This window comes from Lissotriton vulgaris, chromosome 8, assembly GCF_964263255.1.
Source record: "Lissotriton vulgaris chromosome 8, aLisVul1.2, whole genome shotgun sequence".
NCBI lineage: Eukaryota > Metazoa > Chordata > Amphibia > Caudata > Salamandridae > Lissotriton > Lissotriton vulgaris.
In genome coordinates, this window is record NC_141696.1 from 551,588,694 (window position 1) to 551,610,130 (window position 21,437).

Below are 21,437 nucleotides of genomic sequence, written 5' to 3' on the forward strand. Positions count from 1 at the left end.
TAGAATTTGGTCTCATCCAACAGGAGAGTGGGAGAAAATATGCTGCAATTAAAACTTGGTACAAAATTTGGTTGAAACGAGCCAATGTCCTACATGATGCCTTGTGGCAAGCCCAGACAGAGATCTAAGTTCAAATTACGGTAAATTCTTGAAAACCACATTGAAGGAAATCAACACAACAGACCTCTGGGCGCAGAACCCATCCTTCCAAGCCTTTCGTGGAGTGATAAACAAAGCGGTCAAAAGTCATTCCTTATTAGAGGATAAAAGCAAACTAGCTAAGCGGTACCATGCCTGGATGGTCCTCCAATCTTACACATCAATACGCCCGACGGAATACCTAAGCTCAATATATTCATCTTATCTGAAATCAGATTCGGGGCGTTAGCAATTTTGACCGACCAACCAGCATGGAAGTATGATGGCCCCAAAACATGTAGCTCATGTGGTGCAGTAAGGCAAGATTGTATTCATTTCATCTGAGTTTGCCCCTTCTTAAAAACAATTCGAGTTTCGCTACTAAAAAAAAGCTTTTAACGACAGGGGCATTTGAACTTGCAGATCTGCCAATATTAAAGGTCTGGGCACAAGAGATCCTCAACTGACTTGTAAGATGATGACATTTCTGACACTTCACGAAAAGATAACACGGTCCAAGGATATACACACCATCAGTCCTGTCAAGTCCAATGATCCATTGACTGTTTCTAAACCATAAGCCGCTGCACAAATGCACCCTTACATTAATACCGATATGACACCACTATTGTTGATAATTTTATGACACAGCAACTCACTCCACTTTAGTCTGTTTTATATGATACTAACATTGTCTTTTATAAAATAAGAAAAAAAATATTTAAATGCCTTTTAAACATTTTAAATGACTGTAAATCGACATACTTTCTTATCTTTTATGACATTATTATGGTTTTTATTAACAATAAAGCATTGATTCATTAATATATTTATGTTCCTTTATTTATATTTATTTAATATTTTTCTGTAAAACCAGTGCTTTACATGGTGGTGCAGCTCCTTTAAGCGAAAATAAACACTCACAGCACATTTAAAAAGGATTTAAAAGTCTGCACGTGCTTTCTGAAACTGGCTGTGGTAAACACAGACCTCTTTCTGATAAAAGCTGCACTTCTTAAGGACTCAAAGAGGAGAGCATGGCACTGGTGAACTCCAAGGACTTGGTCAAATACAACATTTCCTGATGGAATCATATCCTGTTTGTGGCTGTTGCCCACCTTACCTGCACAAATTTCACCATCATAGGTCTGGCACACCCAGTCGTGGCACTCGCATAGTGGCCCGTAGTACTTGCCAGGCTCTGTGACTTCACAGATGCAGATACCGCAGTCACAGGTGCCACGGCCACTACACTGCGAGCCATCCGGAGACCTACAGCGCTTCTCTGCTGCTGTACGGGATAGCTTACATTGGGCTGGAGGGACCACCTGTGCCCCTCTGTAGAATCGATGGGAAGTGGAATTGATCGGGAAAGAGAAAACAAGAAAAAACGAGGGATGAGTGGGATGAAAAACCAATTACAAACAAAAAAAATGAGAAGTAAAAAATGACACCAAAACAATATGCGCTCCAACTGTTTGCCATTTTACCGAATACCCCCAGGAAATGCAGGAACATTCTAAGTTCTATAAAAAGATCCACAAATGCAGAAGCCCACACAATTAACAAAAATGATCACAGAGATACACATGCCATGGCATAGAGACAGTATAAATTCACACCAGATACATCGTACTTAGTAGTATGTAGCACAACTTTAGCCGTAGAACAGAAAAGAAGATTAATATAGTATACAGTTCTAAGCTGTAAGTTTAGAGAGTGTTCTTATGAATGTAAAGTGTTCCTTATGGGCAATCTGTGGCAACAGTATTCACAAAGAGTCCACTTCCATGTCACATAAATGGAAAACTCAACATGAGCTATCTCTATGGGGCAACTGTGACTAGTTCATTCAAGTTCCACATATCAAAACCCAATAGTAGACTACGTGCCATCCTCCATGGAATTTTCATCCTCTGATGTGTCTACTGTTTTATAGTTGTACTTTTGTTCCTCAGCGTTTCACACAGACCTCATGCTACCATTCTACATGATATTAGCATCAAAGTTCAAGTTGCGTCTTTATCGTTTTCACGTATCCACTGCAAGGCAGAGATAAGACAATCTCTCTGTGCCTTGTGTCCTAATGAACTGTGAAAGGTCTTACTATGTAAAGTTTTGCAAACTTTCCTGATATTGACTTTGCATGGTTTGCAGATTTCCTGCTTTCTCTTCAACATCTTTCATTCATTTTTTAGGTCGAGCTTTTAAGACCTGTTGTATATACTTTGTCTGTACTTCTTTGTGGACTTTCAACCTGCCCACTCCTTTTCATTTGTTTGTTTCAGTGTCCTTTAAAAATCCTACTTGCTAATGGTCAATCCTTCCACTTGTCCATCCGTTTTGTCTTACGATTCCTCCCACGGAGCAGGGACCACGTACTGTACCTTTATGCTTTGTATGTTTATCAGTTCATTTGGGAAACTATATTTTTATTTCTTTCCTGCTCGTGTTACACTGTGGGTGCGAGTTCAGCTTCCTCACCCGTATATTATTGCATCTTCCGTGTTGTTGCTCCCATCCTTCTTGCTTGTTTTCCTTCCCCTATCGTAGGCGCCTTTGATGTTTCCCGTCCTCCGCTTACTCTGTTGTTGCATGTTCCCTTCTCCTCCCTCCTTGCTTGTTTAATGGTGTGTGCATTATTCGGACGCAGTGTCCAGCCATCTCTTGCGACACAATCTAAGGCAGGCGTCTCCAACCAGTAGCTCGGAAGCTACTGGTAGCTCACCAGCACCCTCAAAGTAGCTCTCAGAGGTGAAGCCAAACTAATCTGATCTCAGGGATTCTGTGCATATTAAAGAAGGCAGCACTGCTTGTTTCGTTACCGGTAAGAGTTACAGACAGCCAAACCAATGGCAGGTCCTCTTGATACCACTCAAACACACACTCTGTTGGCCTATAAATCCATCAATCAGGGATTTATAGAGAGCACTACTCACCCATGAGGGTCTCAAAACGCTGGGGGGCGGGGGAATTTGGGCAGCTCCAGTGATTCGAAAAGCCAGGTCTTGAGGCTCTTGCTGAATGCTTTCAGTGTGGGGCTTCGTCTGATGCTGAGGGGGAGTTTGTTCCAGGTCTTGGCCGCTATGTGGATGCAGATAATTTTGCTAAGGCCTGGTCAGCAGAGCGGAGGTTTCTCTTGGAGGCGTAGAAGGAGATTCTTTCATTGAGGCATTGGGGTCCGGTGTTGTGGAGGGTTTTGTAGGTGTGTGTGAGCAGCTTGAAGGTCACTCTTTTTTTTAAGGGGAGCCAGTGGAGGTTGTGTTGGTTCTGGGTGAAGTGGTCATGTCGTGGGATGTTGAGGATGAGTCTGGCTGAAGCGTTCTGGAAGGGCTGGAGTTTGTGGAGCAGAGATTTGTTGATTCCAGCGTAGAGGGCATTCTGGTTGTGAGTGTATGGGGGGCGTCTTCCTGGATTCGAGGGGGATCCATTTAAAGGTCTTGCAAAGTATGCAGAGGGTGTTGAAGCATGTGGAGGCTACGGTGTTGGCCTATGGGTCTGTCACATGAACCATCTTTATCCACTTTAAATCTACATAAGAAGGAGATTGGCCATGTTATATGCCCTGGTCTATCATTCACACTGTGTGTGACATCAAAGAATAGTGGCGGCAGTAACCAGGGCTGACCCACCAAAGTGTGTGACTGCAAGAACTAGAGTGAAAATGTGTTGGTTGGGATCATTTTCAACCAAAGAGCTGAGGGAAGAGAGTATGCATCCAGGTCAGAGAAAATTAGAAGCATCACAATAATGTTTGTGTGGGTGTGTGACATTGTGTCCTTCCCTAATAAATAGTGTTGGTTCTTTAAAGCTACTACTGGTGTCAAGGGCTGCCAAATATGTATGCTGGTCCCCATCATAAGAGTATTATCTCTGACGCAATTATGCCAGTTCATGGTATAATTGTGCCATTGCCATAATATTTTCATCCTTGACTATTTTGGGCATACAAGTCTAGTAATTACATAATTGCTGCCATCACTGACATATTAAGAGCATGACTGGCTTGCTTTTAGCCATTCCTGAAAGAGTGGCAACTGCTTTTCCCATAATAATGTCCATAACTGATATATGTTGTGCATCCAGCTGTGGCACAGTGGTAGCCCCGGTTTAATGGTGGGCATTATTAGCATAACAGATGCATTAATAGTGTTATGGTGAGCAAGCATGGCCTATGATTCCAATTCCTGGGTATTTAAAGCGGAATTTGTTCATCAGAGGCATTTTCGCATGGCGGTACTCACTGAAAACGAAAAGCTCATGTTTAGGGACTGTGTATTTTCAAACAATAAAAACTGATTTGATTTTTAAAGAAACAAATTATGCTTTTTCTGAAAAGGTTTTTCTTTTGGAAAATTGAGTTTGATTGCTCAAATTGGAAAGTGGTTTTGATAGAAAAATATGTGTATTTTTAAAAACTAATATGCTAATGAAGACAAAATATTACAATTCTAAAACACATTTAAAGTTATTAGCTGAATGATAATTCAATTTGAGTTGGGGAGACTTACTGCTTTGGTAGTACCCTTTGTGGCACACAGCATGTGATGATTTGAATGTTACTTGATTGCAAGCATTTAATATTGAAAAACATTTTTCTAGCATTCTGCTGATAACTTCATCTGGAATGTGTGGGGATGGTGACTACTGATAAATCGTTCTTAGGGTGGTCATAGTGTAATGTTAATACATATTATCAGCATTTTACAATGATAAAATAGGCTAGTAGCTCGGCAGGACTTTCCTTGAGCAGAATTAGCTCTCACTACAGAAAAGGTTGGAGACCCCATATCTAAGGTGATTCCCACAGGATGCAGAAACCTGTGACCTGTTCTTTCTTTCCGCTGCCAGTTTCCTTTCTATGGTTTCCATCACCCCACCCCCTTCAGAGAAGGCACATGATTCCACCATGCCACCAGGCACTAATGACAAGAATTGGCCTCCCACACAGTGGTATCTGCCTCTTATACCCAAGCAGCAGAGGACGCGTCCTCCTTTGAGCGTCGCGAAGTTGCAAGGGTGGCACAACAAATGCTATGTTAAAGACATGCTATTATACTTATTAGTTTGCTACAAGTGGGATTTTGTCCTGCACTGTGGCCGGGTAGAACAATTATAATTTCAACAAAAAGAGAGACCCGGTCACTGTTTTTGTTCTGCTGACTTTATTTAGACCAGAATCTCACCTTAAGGTAGTTAATCCTTAGGTGCTTTGTATATTTTGGTTATTGTGAAGCAGTAAAACAATTTTTACAGTCTTTTGACAACAGTCCGAGGTTTACTTGCTGTCTTGCACAGGGACAGATACATTTACAAGTGCTAAAAACAATTATTACGGTGTGAAACAAACATTAAATACTTATAACAATTTGACTGTTGTCAAAAGACTGTAAAAATTGTTTTACTGCTTCACAATAACCAAATTATACTTATTAGAGCGGAAATATTCAGCAATTCTTGCATGTTTGAAGAAACTGCTGGATCAGTGCCTGCTACGTTGTGTGGTCTTCATGTAATTTTTAACCAAACATTCTGCACTTGGGGTTTTGCTTAAATGTATTTAATGATATTTTGAGCACCAACAATACCTTGGAAAGAAAGTAAAGCTAAGATGCTGACCTGCCATATTTATCCACTCCCGACCAAAAACATGCATACTTAGGGGCTCATTAGGATCGCGGACGGACTTGCGTCCGTCCGCGACCCCAGAGCAGGAGGGAACCTCCGCATGGCATGCGGAGTTCCCTCCTGTGCAATTAGGATGTGACCGCCACCCTGGCGGTCACATCCTCTATTTTTAACATTGCGGCGGATGCAGCTTCAAGCTGCACCCGCGGCAATGTTAAAAATGCACAAATTGCATTTGCATGCAGAAAGAGGCAGGCACTGCACGGTGCCTGCCGCTTTCTGCATGCAAATGCAGGGGGGTACCATAGGTACCCCCCATGTGCACCCCCCACCCCCCTTCACCTAGGGGGCCTGCAACGGGCCCCCGCAGTGAAGTTCCGTATGCTTTTCCACGGCGGAAAACCCGCTGCGGAAAAGCATAATTTACTGGCCATCCTAATATGGTGGACGGTGTCTGGAAGACACCGTCACCATATTAGAGCTTTTCCGCCGCGGTTGTAAGCCGACCGCGGCGGAAAAGCTGCGGACGGAAACCAGGACCCACCAGCCATCCTAATGTGGCGGTGGGTCTTTGGTCAGTCCGCTGCGGTTTTTCCGCATCCTCGGGGCCGGCGGTGGCTTCCGCCGGCCCCGAGGATGCGGAAAAACCGTAATCCTAATGACCCTTAATCTGCACAAATTGGTTATCATCAAGGAGATCACACATTGAATGGGAAAGTAAGATGACCCCTCTCAAATGACAAACATATTTAAAAACAAATTCTACTTATAAGATAAATTTCTGTAGAACACTTGATGCTGTCTTTGTGGCGCTACAAATAATGAGAAACCAGTATCGTTTCTACCCTTACTCATTTTGTTGCTTTTGGAAGGATGAAAGGTGCTGTTCTGCCTCCTACTCTGAGGAATTAAAGCTGTGAAATGCACCGGCATTGGGCAGCAGGCGCTATTTTACTGCGCTGTGCCAGAGGCGTTCTGCCAGCTGAAGAGCTGGGTACTCTTTTTTTGGCTCAAAGTAGTCACATTTCTGAGGCAGGGCACGGTCACATTCCATTGCAATTACTTTTCAACCAGACACTTTTTGGATCTGTGCTTTTTTTAAGCTGAAAACACATTTCTGAGATCTGCTTTTTTCTGCTGCAGACATTTGTGTGTCAGCTGATAATCACAAGTTCATGTCCTGAACTTGGCCTTTCATCTTTCTAAATTGGATTAAATAAGGACCAGGTTCGGCTGGTGTTTAGTAGCTATATCATTTGTACATGCTGGGCATGCTGCTCAACCTCACGGCATTACGGGTTACAAACTTTGCAAAACAGTAATCATTTTGAAGGGAGGGTGACTTTCCAATGCTGTGACCCCCAATGACTTTGCCAATTGCAAGATTATAGAAGATGGGTGGCAACGTATCTGTTTTGGTCGAGCCTCAGCAGCTATTGAGATTACTTCAAGGCCCAAGAAGCTCGACCAGAGTGCTTTAAAAGAAAGGTAAATCCCTTCGGAGGCTTCACGTAGGTGGCATTTGATAATAATTACAAGAGCGGCAGTTACATATACACATGGTCACATTAATGTTTTTCAATACCACATAAATCCACGCCACATAAAACCACTCTATGTCACATTGCAACAAACCACATAAATACACTCCACAGTTCCATGCCACACAATTCAACTCCACACATTTTCGATTCCATACCACGTAATTCAACACTAAACCACACAATTCAACTCAACACAATTACTCAACAAACCACATACATCCAATCCACACCATATAATTACACAACATATCACAAAATTCAACAGCACAACGCACAATTAAACTCCACTACATACCAATCCATAACACAAAATACAATTCCACATAATTATGCTCCATGACACATAGCCCTGCCCCAGATAACACCAGTACACTCAATACCACATAATGACTATCCACATAATTCCCCTGCACACCATGCCACATAATTCCACTACTCAAATCCACTCAACAACCCAGAATTCCACGCCACACTATTCCACAACAAACAATTCCAAACCAACCCACATAATTCCACTCCCCACCACATACATCCACTCCATTCCATAACACATTGGTTAAAGACATTGTCATAGACAACACCAATAGCTCTAACTCTTACAATAGCGAGACCTATTGGCTTTGCCAATGCTGTTTTCTAGTGAGTGTCGTTTTGGGCCTGAACTAGATATGCTAAGTTTTCCTCGCAGGTGACTCTGATGTTCAAAAGGGAAAGGTTTGCTAAAATAAATTTGCGTACAGAAATGAATGTTTACAGCAGTGTAAAATATAGGTCTTGAGCAATGTCTTTCAGAGGCAGAAAGGGTTTTGGTACAAATTGAATTAAAAGCCGCACAAATGCACAATTTTCAAATGAACACCCAAACCTCACGTTTGAATATTTTTTTTAACTTCTGAAATATTCCAGTGTTAATAGTTTGTAGAAAGTGCCCACAACATCCTAGTGAAGTTTGAATGGGGTTTCCCCAAGAAAGTTTCGAGAAATGTCAATGTTGGAATTTACAAACCGTACCGCAAAAGAAATGTGCCATAAATGCATTGCTATTTTTTTAGAAAGTTTAAATTAAATTGGTATGCAGAGTGATACAGCCTTCTAATAAATTTCATTCATTCTATTTCCCAGCTCTTTCTGTAAAGTCCTACTCCAACCTTTTTATGCAGATTATCTATCCTATAATACGACTGAAAACAGGAAGTGGACATAAAGGAAAGTTAAAACTTATGCTGAAAGTCGGGTCTGGTGGCACAGTGGACTAATGCATCCACTGTAGGGGCCTGTGTTCAACCACATGATCACAGGTTCAATTCCCAGCAGGTCCACTCAGCCTTTCATCCATTTGAAATCAATAAAATGAGTACCACTGGGTTGGATAACAATAAACATCTGTTATTCAGTGCCAAGATGCCTATGGGTGAATGTGCGCTTTACAAATACACATGTTATGTTATCATATCCTTGCTAGAAGGAAGAGCTGGTCCTTTGGTAAAATAAATCTTACATGCTCAGGGAGCAGGACTACTATCCACCACACTATATAGCTCAAAAGTAGCTGTTACATATTATGATATCCCAGTCGTAAAATTTTGTTTATAGAGAGCATAAAATGCCTCCACATAAATCTCATTAAATATAATGGGGTTACACTGTGTCCTTCAGAACCAGGTATACAGTAATGAGCTACAAACAGTTCTGTCACAAAGAAACGTTGATTGATACACGTTCCGTATCTGGGAACAGATCAACAAAATGTCTGCAGAGAGTTTACCTGATTAGAATTTTATTATCCCGCTAATCCTATCTACCGCTGCTTGTCGAAGGAGTCTTGCAGTCTCTCCTGACCACATTTTGAATAAATTGAAATTAATTTCACCCAGCACACTTCAAGTAAAGCCATTTGTTCCTAAATTAAGGAGATGAACATTCCACTGTGCTGATATCTCCATCACCATCTGAAATATCTGAACACCATTGGATACAGTTCCAGATAGTGTTCACTGAGACGGAATCCGGAAGATGGCAATGCCGAAACGCCCGTAGTGCTAACCTACTGCCAGTTTCATAATTTTATTATGTCAATTGTTCATACATGATAGATGAAGACACTGTTTATAAATTGATATGATTCATTAGATCTAAACAAATTAAGAGTTTACAATTCAAGATATATATCAGATGTGTATATTTATTGAATTGTTTAGAACAGTCACAACGCCTCTTGTATTTTTCCTTTTGACACCTGCACTGTACATAACTTTTTTTACACAAACAAGTATTATCAATGGCAAATCAATGTATTTTGAATAAATAGGTAAAAGTCTATATAATAAAAAATATAAATAAATGTTTGTATACAATAAATCAAATAATATCCAAAGTTTGGTGTACCTATTGAATTTGGTGTTCTTTATGCACTTGTTTTTTGCTTGGAATTTCCATGGGCAGCACGTTCGCGCCAAGTCTGGCGTGTCTGTATAAGGCTGCATTTGAGGTAAGGACGATTCACAATCCGTCCAACCCATACCTCACGAATGTGGTACTATGGAAGAGATTAATTGACTATATTCTAATTTTTTGGAAAGGGAACAGGTCTGAATGTGACAACTTCTGTCACTGGAATAACACTTTGAACCCTTATCTCAAATTCACTAGCACTATCTCTGATAACAACATTCCCTTCCTGGACCTCCTCATCAGGCTTGATGGAAGGCAGATCAGTACTACACTATATAGAAAGCCCTCAGACAGAAACAGTTTACTGCTATTCAGCAGACACCACCCGAGAGCTCTTAAAGAAAACGTACCTTTCGGTCAGTTCCTCAGGATCAGGAGGAACTGCAATTCCGTCACCGACTTCAGGACAGAGGCAAACGACTTAGCAACTAACTTACACAGGAGAGAATATCCTGGATGCAATGTTGCACTTTCACTCAAAGGGGCCAGAAACAATAACCGAGAGGCCTTGTTGAAGAAAAGACAAAAAGGTTCTAGTGAAGTGCTCACATGTGTCACCACATTCACCCCAGACTCTAACAAAATCAAGAACATCATAAGAAGAAATTGGGATATTCTTAACACCGGCACTCTTAATCTTCCAGTCCTGAGGTTTGCATTGAAACGCACACAGAACCTGAAGGACATGCTGATACATACTAGGCCTAGGATTTCTAACACTAACACACAGACATCCCTGTGTGACCTCCCACCGGTAATGGGTCACTAGCCATGTGGCGCATGTATAATTTGTCCACTGACAAAACCCACTAAAGAAGTTGTTTTCCCCAATGGATTCAGATGGCAACTCAGGAGACATTCAAATTGCAACACCATCAACTGTATCTACATGTTAACTTGTCCATGCAGACTCCAGTACATAGGCATGACCACCAGGCCAGTAAAGACATGCATTACGGAACACAAAAGTAACTTCAGATGTCACAAAACTAAGACCAAAATGACATTTTAAAATGATGAAACACACACCAGATTCCCTGCAGTGGGTAGTTCTGGAAGCACATCCCGGAATGAGTAGGGAGACATTGTTCCGTATTGAACAAAGATGGGTATTGCGATTGGCCTCTAACAAAGAAGGGTTGAATGAGGAAATTCCTTGGCACCTCTTAATAGGATGAGAATCACTTAAGGCCCTTAGCCACACACTGAATTCCACCTGAGATTTATTTAAATGAAACTTTACTTGCCCTTATCATACTGTGTTCTCAAACATAGAAACGGTGAGTCTATAATACCACCTGGTTTTGTGGTGCCCTCTACGTTATGGTTGGCACCTCAACTCTGTAATAAGAACTTGGGATATTTTCTCTCTCATTACTAAATGACAGCCTCATTTGCACTGCCTTTGGTTTCCCTTTACTCCGGGATTCCAAGATGGCGCCCATAATCACTTACGCAGGGTTATCACTCTAGTGTTCCTCTCGTTTCCCATTGGTAGCGAGATCCCCACCCCCAACTGCTGCCAACCGGGAGCTCATAACCGCCATGGCTGGGCTGGAAGTTACCGGCGGTTTCAGCAGCATGAGGGGTAGGTCCTCCGCCAATGCACGGAGAAGTACTGTGAGTAACCAACCGCTAACAGACGTTTGCTTCCCACTCACCGGCTATACCTTGGCTTACGAGGCTCATCTGTGAAATCTTTAGGTGTTTGTTGTGACTCCAGGCCGCAGGCGGTGATATTTCGGAACCCCATGTCATTTCGGAAGCCTGTGGTTGCTTACGACCCAATCGCCTTGACCACAGCATGTACATTGATGAGGCTCCGTGTTAGCCTCTTTCGGTGCACTTACTTGTGTGCCGCTGCCGTTGACTTGTTGCACGCCACTCTGGTATGCATGAGCATTTCCTTTGCAACCCCTATTGATATGCGGACAGCGGGACCCATTAACTCTGGTCCTTGACACCTCACACTATCAGTGCCCCCTGAACTTTGGACCATTGTGACAAGTGGTAAGACAATGTTCGCACTACCTTTAAGACACAGGTCCCCAGTGATTTACCCTTCTTTTTCATACTTACAGGACACTAGTCTTTACAGTGTAATCACCTGCTGGAACACATAGATGAGTATTAATGACCCCAATGGTGTGAGTTCAAGATTCTTTTGCCACTTGCTTTATTGTAAACCGTCGCCTTACATGTCTGTAACAGCACGCCAACATGTAGCATGCTTACTTCACCGTTGAGTGCTGCAAGGGCATGGTTTTAACCGTCTGATGAGGCCATTAATTGATGGTGTTACTCTCTCTTCTAATTTCTTACAAGTTGTTCATTTAAAGTGACAGGTACCACACTGTTTAGGGTACTGGTTGTGGTCTCGCACTTTTACATATCGACCACTACTGATAGTGTTGAATTAACTGATAATGGTCCTGACGAATTGCTGTCAACTAAACAATTAGGCAAGAAACATGTTGACCAACATACGCGGTACCCTGTAATATCATTTCAGGGGCATGCCACACTTATTTTTAAGTAGGAGAGCAGCCATACTCATTAAAATTGTTCTGACTGGACCCCTACCTCCTATTTTAACCTCACTTTCGTGTACATCTAGACTCACCAGGCCCTTCACATGCACTGCACCTTACAGCAAGGAACAAAAGATTTCCGCCAAAGAGCCCCTTCATGGGTGCCCGTCGGGTATTGCAGCGCGGATCCTATGAGGAGCAGACCCAATGATGAAGCATGACACCTAGAAGGCTGGGTGTGTGAGGGTTCTAATTCCGATAAGAGGAATTCCCGCCTCTTACTGGATTTCACTTTTTTCACAACCTGTTTTTAACTGTCAGGACCTGCATACTTCTTTTGTATTTATACCATTTAATTGGGTAACAATAAACATCTGTTATTCAGCTCCAAGATGCCCACGGGTGAATGTGTGCTTTACAAATACACATGTTATGTGAAGAAGAAGAGCTGGTCCTTTGGTAAAATCAATCTTACATGCTCAGAGAGCATGACAACTATCCACCATACTATATGGCTCAAAAGTAGCTTTTCCATATTGTGATATACCAGTCATAAAATTTTGTTTATAAAGAGCATAAAAAGCCTCCACATGAATCCCATTATATATAATGGTGTTACGCTGTGTCCTTCAGAACCGGGTATACAGTTATGAGCTACAAACTGTTCTGTCGGATAAAAGAATTGTGTTACTTGAGTCAGGAGAAGTTTCCCAGATATTGAAGGGATCACTTCTAGTCCTTTCCAGTATTTACAGTTTAATGAATAACATTATTTACAATTATTTTAACTGACAGAACTGTTTGTAATCCACGTGAATCTCAACAACAAAAAATGCCCTCTGTTACCAAGTATGCAATAGGTCCTGAATATTGAGTAGGCACTTTTGTAATACCCTAATACCGTAGTCAAAATATCGAGGACAGAAATATGGACAGGTAAGTATGTATATATTTTCTATACCTAACTCCCCATATATGCACCTTGTAGATATGCATCTTCAGGGAACGTAGTTGTGGAGTTAAGAATAGTAAATCTATTCTTCCCTATATACACTTACCTTGCGATATTTGGTTCTCAACATTTTGGCTATGATATTAGATAGTCAATTATCACAATATTCCCTACTCGATATTCCAGAATACAACCACCAGTTAAAATATTACATAACATCAACAGTAATTGTCTTAAAATCTTCATGAACTAACACTGAACTATTAGCTTTAAATATCTGTTTCAATACACTCATTTGTCTCAAAATGTCAGATTGCCATTTTTGGTAAATAAACTTAGATTCTTCCTTGCTCAAACATCAGCTGGCTATTTTCAAATAAGGCACTCAATTCATCTAATTTCCCGCTTTACTTATCAGTAAATAAATATACATTGTTCCCAAACATCTATTTGGCTTTGTCTTCAAGTATAATAATTTGTGAATAGTCCCATTTGTCCCCAAACAGTGGTTTGTCATTTAGTAATACTATACTGGTTTGGGCCCCAAAACACTGGCTTTTAATTTTGTACGACTATACTGCTTTGTCCCCAAATATTGGCTTGTCATATTCTGTGAGTACCCATATTTTCTCTACAATAGTATTCTCTGATTTTTATTCAATAAATCTAATTTGTTGGTTGCCATGATGTTCCAAGCTATATTCATCAAATGCAAACATCTGAAATCATGTCCTCAAGGAAGACATCACAACAGCCCTTGCCATCATGTGCTCCCGCCACTCCCATCATATGACATTCTGCCCCACCATTTACCAACCACATTTACCAACATATCATTCATCAGTAGGTTAATAGGATAATAGTAACATCTAGGGGCATATTTACAAACCCTGTACGCCACCAGAACGTCACTTTTTGTGACATTCCAGTGGCGGACAGGGCTTAGCCTTATCTACAAGGCCACATATAGCCACCCTGCATGGATTTTCATGATCTTGTAGATATGCAGTATGGCAAAGCAGTGCTAGTAGCTGCCTCTCCTTACTAAGTGGCAAGAGGAGTTCCATGGGTTTTGCTGTGGGTTTTCCCATTCAACATCCATGGAATTTGAGGCAGTCCAGATTTACAATATCTCATAAACCTGGGGCAGCGCCACAACCTTGCACCTCAATAGAGCAGGTGTAAGGAGAAGAAATGCTTACATTTCTCCTCATTCATTGTGCAGCACACATAGAAAGAGGAAAGCGACTTTGTGATTGTTCTCCTGCATTGGCGCACAGCTGCTAACTGTGCACCAGCCCTGTCCGAAAGGACAAGAATGCAGCATATTTGTAAATACAGTGCGTTCCTGCCCTTTCGAATTAGCGTAAGGCATTGCAGCAAAATTATTTGCTGTGCTGCTCTAGGCCAGTTCTTTGTAAATATGCCCTTAAGTTTTTAGCATGCTTAGAAATGGCAGAAGTGCGATATGAAGAGCTATATAAAATACAATTATTATTTGGTACTATTGTTATTATTATTCCACCGGCCACCTGTGCCAGGATCTCCTCATCATGTTCAAGTTGTGTGATGTGCCTAAATACCAATGAAATGTAAGTAATTACGTGACCATCACTACAATCACGTGTCACAGTTCCCATCATCTACCTGTCATAGCAATGGTGTACCCAGGTAGCCTCAACATGCCAGTCAAGGATACTGTGTTCCATGGAACACCTTAATATACCACTGAATGCATTGAATGCTAGAATGGGCCCTAGCATTTCCATAATCAATGTCACCATGAGCCCAGGTGTAACTGTATGTCGACAAAAAAGCTACCATTGACCAGGTATTATTCATATCACAGTCAAAGGCTTAATATGCCCATATACTCCTTATAGGCTAGAGAGTGCCACCATGTGACAAGGCATCCACCCTTATAGGCCACTGAGTCTCCATAGCTCTGGTATTCTCCAACATATGTCAGCCCATGCCACAAGTAGGTACAGTGTCAGGACAGGGCCTGCTTGGGTTCTCTTGACACACCTGCAGTTGTCTCATGTGACCTCAACAAAGCTAATGCCAACACCAAGCACAAGACGAAGCTGTAGAGAGAGGCAGGAGAGGGTGGGTGTGGTGAAATTCATATTTCTCTTTTGGTACCCCATTTAATTTTGATTTGGACATCTTCTACTTCAGTTTCCGTTTTGTCTGTACCCTTCTAGAGAGGCCACTGTTCCTATTACTAAATGTGTCACAATTGTCACTGTGTTCATGCAACTGTGTTTGCAGTTGATTAGAGCACAGACAAGGTGAGTAGAGGATTATAATGTTTTCCCATTTACTCTAAAACCATAGCATATGACTTTGGATTACATATTTTCCAAGCAGACTACTACAGGGCATAGCCCTAAAGTGTTAACTGTATAAAATGTAATCCTGCAACATTTGATAGGAAAATAGTATCTAAATCAAATGTAAGTGTATACTGATTACTGTTTTATCACATTGGGATTATAGCATTCATTCTTCCTCAAATCAACTCAAATACATTCCAAAATCCATACATGTCTCTTTCTCTTCACACTACCTTACAATTTCTGTGGAAGCTAGACCTGCCATTTGCTACATCAATTGATAGGCCATACTATGACCAGAATGGAGGGGAACCCCTTAAGGGCTGAAAGCTGGGCGACTGTTGTTTGAAAGATCTGTGCAGCTCCTTTTCTAATCATATGAAGGATCTTGCCAGACCTAGTAGAACTAGGCATTACAGGAGACTTTGAGAGGAAGATTTGACTTCCACTTGGATGGAATTGGGATGGGGTAGATTTGGGAGACTGGAGACGGCTACGTGCAGGTGACACACAGAATTGTTATCTGTTTGGGTGCAAGAAACTGGCGATAGTTTTGCTGCCACAAACGATGTTCTTAGGAAAGAAAGTTAATCACTTTGATGAGAAACTCAAAGTAAGAAGCCTGAAGAGTTTATTAGGATTGGCTAGGCCTCAATTTCAATTGTTGACTGAATTATCTTCCAAATATATCTTGCCACACACAATTCCAGTAGGTAATTTGCCTTGAATTAAACGATAGGGACGACCCTCCTTTCTTTTAAACCACAAAACAAATCTTGCATGTGTAAGTGCTCGCGAGAGATGTCTCAAGCGTCCTTGAACTTTTGCTTCAGCTTTTTTAACTAGAGCTGGTGTTGCTAGCCTGATACTGACATAAAGGACTAAAGAGGCAAACGTTCTGCTGGTGAGTCCGTTTGTCTCAGCAGAGCTTCTCCACTCTGGATGGAGGGGCAGAATTTCCTGAGATAGTGGAAGTTGTTGTCTGCATAGAAAACATACTGTAAACCAGTTGGAGCTGAACACTTCTCTTGTTTGTTTCCTATGGATTTAGCTTCTGTAACTGGATGGTGCAGAAAGTTCTGGCACTGATAAAACAGTTGTCTGCCAGGAAGAATTCCATTGGATCAGATGGGTGAAGTCATTTTTTTGCAGAACTAAAAGCAGAGATGTGGGAACTTTGCTGCAACAGAAAAAAGTGTACTGGAATCTAAAAAGCCAGTAAATAAGTGTCAATTACTTTTCTTTAAGGCAACAGAGTTGCAAGCCCCTGCAGAAAAAATGTTGACTTGATGAATTTTGCTCCAAAAGAACTGGGACAACATGCAAAGTCTCTCCAAGAATTTCACTCCTGAAGGGCTGGGTAAACTGTGAATGTTCTCCAAAAAGACCAGACTTTTGAGACGCATTTGCATAGGATAGCATTGTACGGAATTTGATTTCTTACCAAGGCAATGCATTCTTTTCAAGGCACTATATGTAGCATCTCATTGTGCCTCCAAACATGCACAGAGAATTTTCTTATTCATCATTAGTGGAACATAGGGAATGACAAACATTGCATGGGAGGGAAATGGCAGAGTGTAAAGACAATTACCAAATGCGCCGGACAAGAGACAGAGGCAGACAGTTTGAAGGAGGAGCACCTGGTAAAGGGCTCCCTCCATTGTTACCTCGCCATTTGTAAAAATTACATCACTTTGTTTTTAACGCACTGATTTTTAATCTTATATGCTTGACCTGTTTTAAAAATTGTCACAGTCACCTATTTCCACTCACCGCATTTTGTGCACTAGGTCCCCGGTCCACCGCCGATTTTTCGGATTGCTTGGAGGGACCGGAACATGCCACCGGAAGTGATTACTACTTCCGCTTCTTTCCTCCAATCAGCTGCGTCCAGCTGATCGCCCACACCGCCTAAATACCAATGCCTCTCATTCGGCACAGCGAACGCGTGCAGCAGGTGCACCGCTGGCGCGCCACAGGCAAGCCCGTCTGCGCCCGTCCACGGCCGGCCAGGGCAAGGGGCCACGACCACTGCTGGTTTTTCCACCCATGTCAGGAGCTACAGCCCTAACTCTCTACTCAAACTAAGAGGAAAGGCATTAGCCAAATGTCTCTCCACATGGAACCCAGCAGAACAAGGCTCAATCTGCGCACACTGCGGATTTCAGCCTCACCCGACCTCCCAATTAAAGACACACATCACAGTATGTATCTCCTGAACTGCAGATCACTCTCCAAATACACCACAGAGAGCTCCCTGCTTTTAGATGAATTAAATCCAGATGTCTTGTTTCTGACAGAAACCTGGCTCAATTCCGAGTCAGAACCCAATATCATCCAGGCCCTACCTGGAAGATACCAAATCTTACGCGAAGATCGCACAACGGGAAGAGGAGGTGGCTTAGCAGTCATTTACAAAGACTGCTATGGTTGCCGCAGTTCCCCCAATACCTAACTGTGAAAGCCTCTCCTTCTCCCTAGACTTTTCCCCCACTAGCACCTTCTCAGGGATGCTCATATATCGCCCACCCGGGACCCTAGGACAATTTCTCAACTCCCTGCCCTCCACTATAACCAACCTAGCATGCAGCTCATCAAATTTTACACTTCTAGGGAATTTTAATATCTATTTTAATGATACCATGGACCACACTGCCCTAGAAATGACCACTAGCCTCGCTAAAATTTCTACTAGTGCTGAAACCAAACCACTCCAAGGGTCATCTTCTTGATCCCATTTTCAGCAATTGTGCAGATCTCCTAGTGAGAAATCCCTCCCCCCTACCATGGACGGACCACTTCCTGATCCTGGCTGGATATGTCTTTTAATTTTAACTACCAAGCAGCTAAACTTTCAGCCACCTGCTTCGGTATACATAGGCTTATCCAGAAAATCCTTCCCTTACTACCCTTCAAGGCCAGGCAGATTATGATTCAGAGTCTCATTCTGTCACGCTTGGACTTTGGGAACGCCCTTTACTTAGGGGCCCCCAGGCCACCCTAAGCAAGCTCCAGGTCACCCAGAACTGTGCAGCACGAACCCTCCTTCAGATCCCTCATCGCCTCCCTGTCAAAACGGAACTTAAGAATCTTCATTGGCTCCCAGTTAGGGAAAGAATTGAATTCAAGGGCATGTGTATCGCTCACCGAGCCTTCTGGAAAATGGGCGCCACCATCAATCATTCTCTGATCCCCCCTTACCAACCCATTAGACAGCTCCGATCAGCTTCTTCCTTCCTTGTCACAGTACCCAGGATCAAGAGAGCCAGATGTGGTGGCCCCTCGTTCTCCTATAACCCGGCCAAACTCTGGAAATCCCTTCCCCTCTACATGCCATCAGAGCCCAATCTACTGTATTTCCGCAAAAAGCTAAAAACCCTGCTGTTCACCAAATCAGACTAGGCCCCTACTGCTCATCCACACACGTTTGTCTGCAGCGCTAGGACGCCTCAGGGTAGCTATTGTGCTATACAAATGATCTTTTCATTTCATTTCGTTTCATATAATGATGAATGTGTAAACACTAAGTTATGCCTATCCTGGCTCAAAATAAAGCGTCCACCCTCGCCTGAGAAGCAGACCAAGATAATACAAACCACAGCAAGAAGTAAGGTTCCTTATATGATGGAAATTGGCTCAACTGGGAAAATAAAAAAATCAAGGTGAGAACGATCTCTGAAGAGCCGGCCAAAGTTACATAACATTAGCTGACATTAAGGAAAGCAAAGCAGACGTGAAAAAGGGGTAGTAAGCATTTCAAAACTATTGTGAAAGATCATTTTGTGAAGTACAAAACCAAAATACCTGCGGTAGAAAGAACTAGATTGTAGGAACTAATTCTGCAAGGAGAAACACCACCATAAATCAGCATCCTGAAACCAGCTGCGAGGGAAAAAAGAATAATTAAGATCTGCTTGGCTCTAATCCAAAATGGAGAAAGGAAGGGCTACACCCTCAGACTGTATATATAAAAGAGATCATATTTAAAAATCTAGACTTCATCATCCTGAGATTTTTTTTAAGTAACCTCCTAGTATACCTTAGTGCATACCAAGATCTGGCCATAATAGAATCTGCCTTGAAGATGATGCTAAAGTAGCATAAAGGACGTCCCTCATACAAAATACCCAACATTGATATAGAAATGAGAATCTTCTCAAAGAAACCTAATTAGCTAGAAGTGGACTGCCTCAAGACCAGTGCCAACACTTGTTTTTTTCCATTATTTAAGTTACTATTTCTTTAAAAAACCCACGTTTTTCCTTTCTCAGACAATCATTCACCAATCCCCTTATCACCAACTTCAATGCCCCAGATTTTAGCCATATGAATGTAATGTTAGCTGAAGTCTCCTGCTATGAACGTTTCTGTCTCTTGTTATGACTGACAGCAAATTTGCCACTATCCTAATAATCTGTGCCTACTGCTTTTTTGTGCTTTTCATAGGATATGAAAAGTCAAAACGTCACATGTAATAAATATTGTTGTATGCAGACAATGTACTGCTTCTTACATGAGAACCAACCAAGATGTTCCCCGCCATATATAATGCTATGTCTCAAAGGTGATTAGTATTCTAATTCAAACTGAACTCAACAAAATCAATGTTGTATAACCTTACGGCCACAATCTGCCTGCACTGCATTCACTCCCATTACAGATATGGAAGAGTCCATTTAGATATATAGATTTATACATAAGTCACTGATGAGGTATATGATAAAAATGTGACTAATCTTCTAGCAGGGCTTCAAAACTTAATAAATTGATGGCTGAACTTACCTATATCACTGATGGGGATCATATGGTTGATCATGATGATTCTTAACCCCATAATTACTACAACAGTTGCCAATGAAAATACCAGAAAACTGATTTAAGAGCTTAAATATAATTCTGACACTTTGCATATGGCTATGTTCACACTGGAATAGCATGTTGAGCAAAAAAACGATGGATTTAGGCCCAGATCTCTGTACTGGGGTGAATGTATGACATTGTTCTGCATTCTGTCTATCAACTGTTGTTTTTGCATTTGTCAACCCGAGTGGGACAGGTATGCTCATACGTAAGTCCTGTGCTCTCCATGCCACTGGAATCAGCTTATCCTGGCTGAAGAGGGCTGGAAGCCCGAAACCGGTCCTAGGATGCTTGTTTCCAGTCCAGGGAGGACCTGGCTTGGCAGTTGGGGCTGGATGTTCCCGTGTGGCACAGGTCAGGACTGATTTGCATATGGCTGGGTTCAAACTGGAATGGCATGGTGAGCAAGAAAACAATGGATTTAGGCCCTGATATCTGTACAAGAGTGAATGTATGACATTGTTCTGCATTCTGTCTATCAACTGTTGTTTTTGCATTCATCTTCTAGCAGAGCTTCAAAACGTAATAAATAGATGGCTGAACTTACCTATGTTGCTGATGGGGGATCATCATGTTGATCAGGATGATTCTTAACCCCATAATTGCTACAACAGTTGCCAATGAAAATACCAGAAAACTGATTTAGGAGCTTAGATATAATTCTGACACTACTTTTATGGAGTGAGGGGAGAAGCATTTGGCTCTTTCAAATTTGAGGTATCCTTGAATGGAGAAGGCATGAAGGTCCCATTTCCAATGCTATTACCAAGCAACCTACCTGCAATATATGGTGTTTTGGGTGTCACAGGATGGCTCCAACTTGATAAACTCAAAGGGTGACTTGATAATGTTGTTCCAAAATAGGCTTTAGAACGTACCCACACATTGAATACCAATACACAAGATTTGATTTAAAGTAACCTAATTGGAAGGCCACAGAAATATGTCTATACAGTATTCAGTGTTTCCTGATCTCCCCCGCTTTAAATTA

The 21,437-nt window shown here is 41.8% G+C and overlaps 1 protein-coding gene across 1 annotated transcript in view; it reads right to left on the reverse strand.

The window, feature by feature from the left end:
- The window catches only part of ITGBL1 (integrin subunit beta like 1), a 1,224,736-nt gene that overhangs the window by 1,150,852 nt on the left and 52,447 nt on the right, over window positions 1-21,437 (reverse strand). The window contains exon 2 of the mRNA XM_086934369.1: window positions 1,262-1,476. Within this exon, the coding sequence (XP_086790495.1) occupies window positions 1,262-1,476 (215 nt within the window). The remainder of the gene's footprint in view (window positions 1-1,261; window positions 1,477-21,437) is intronic.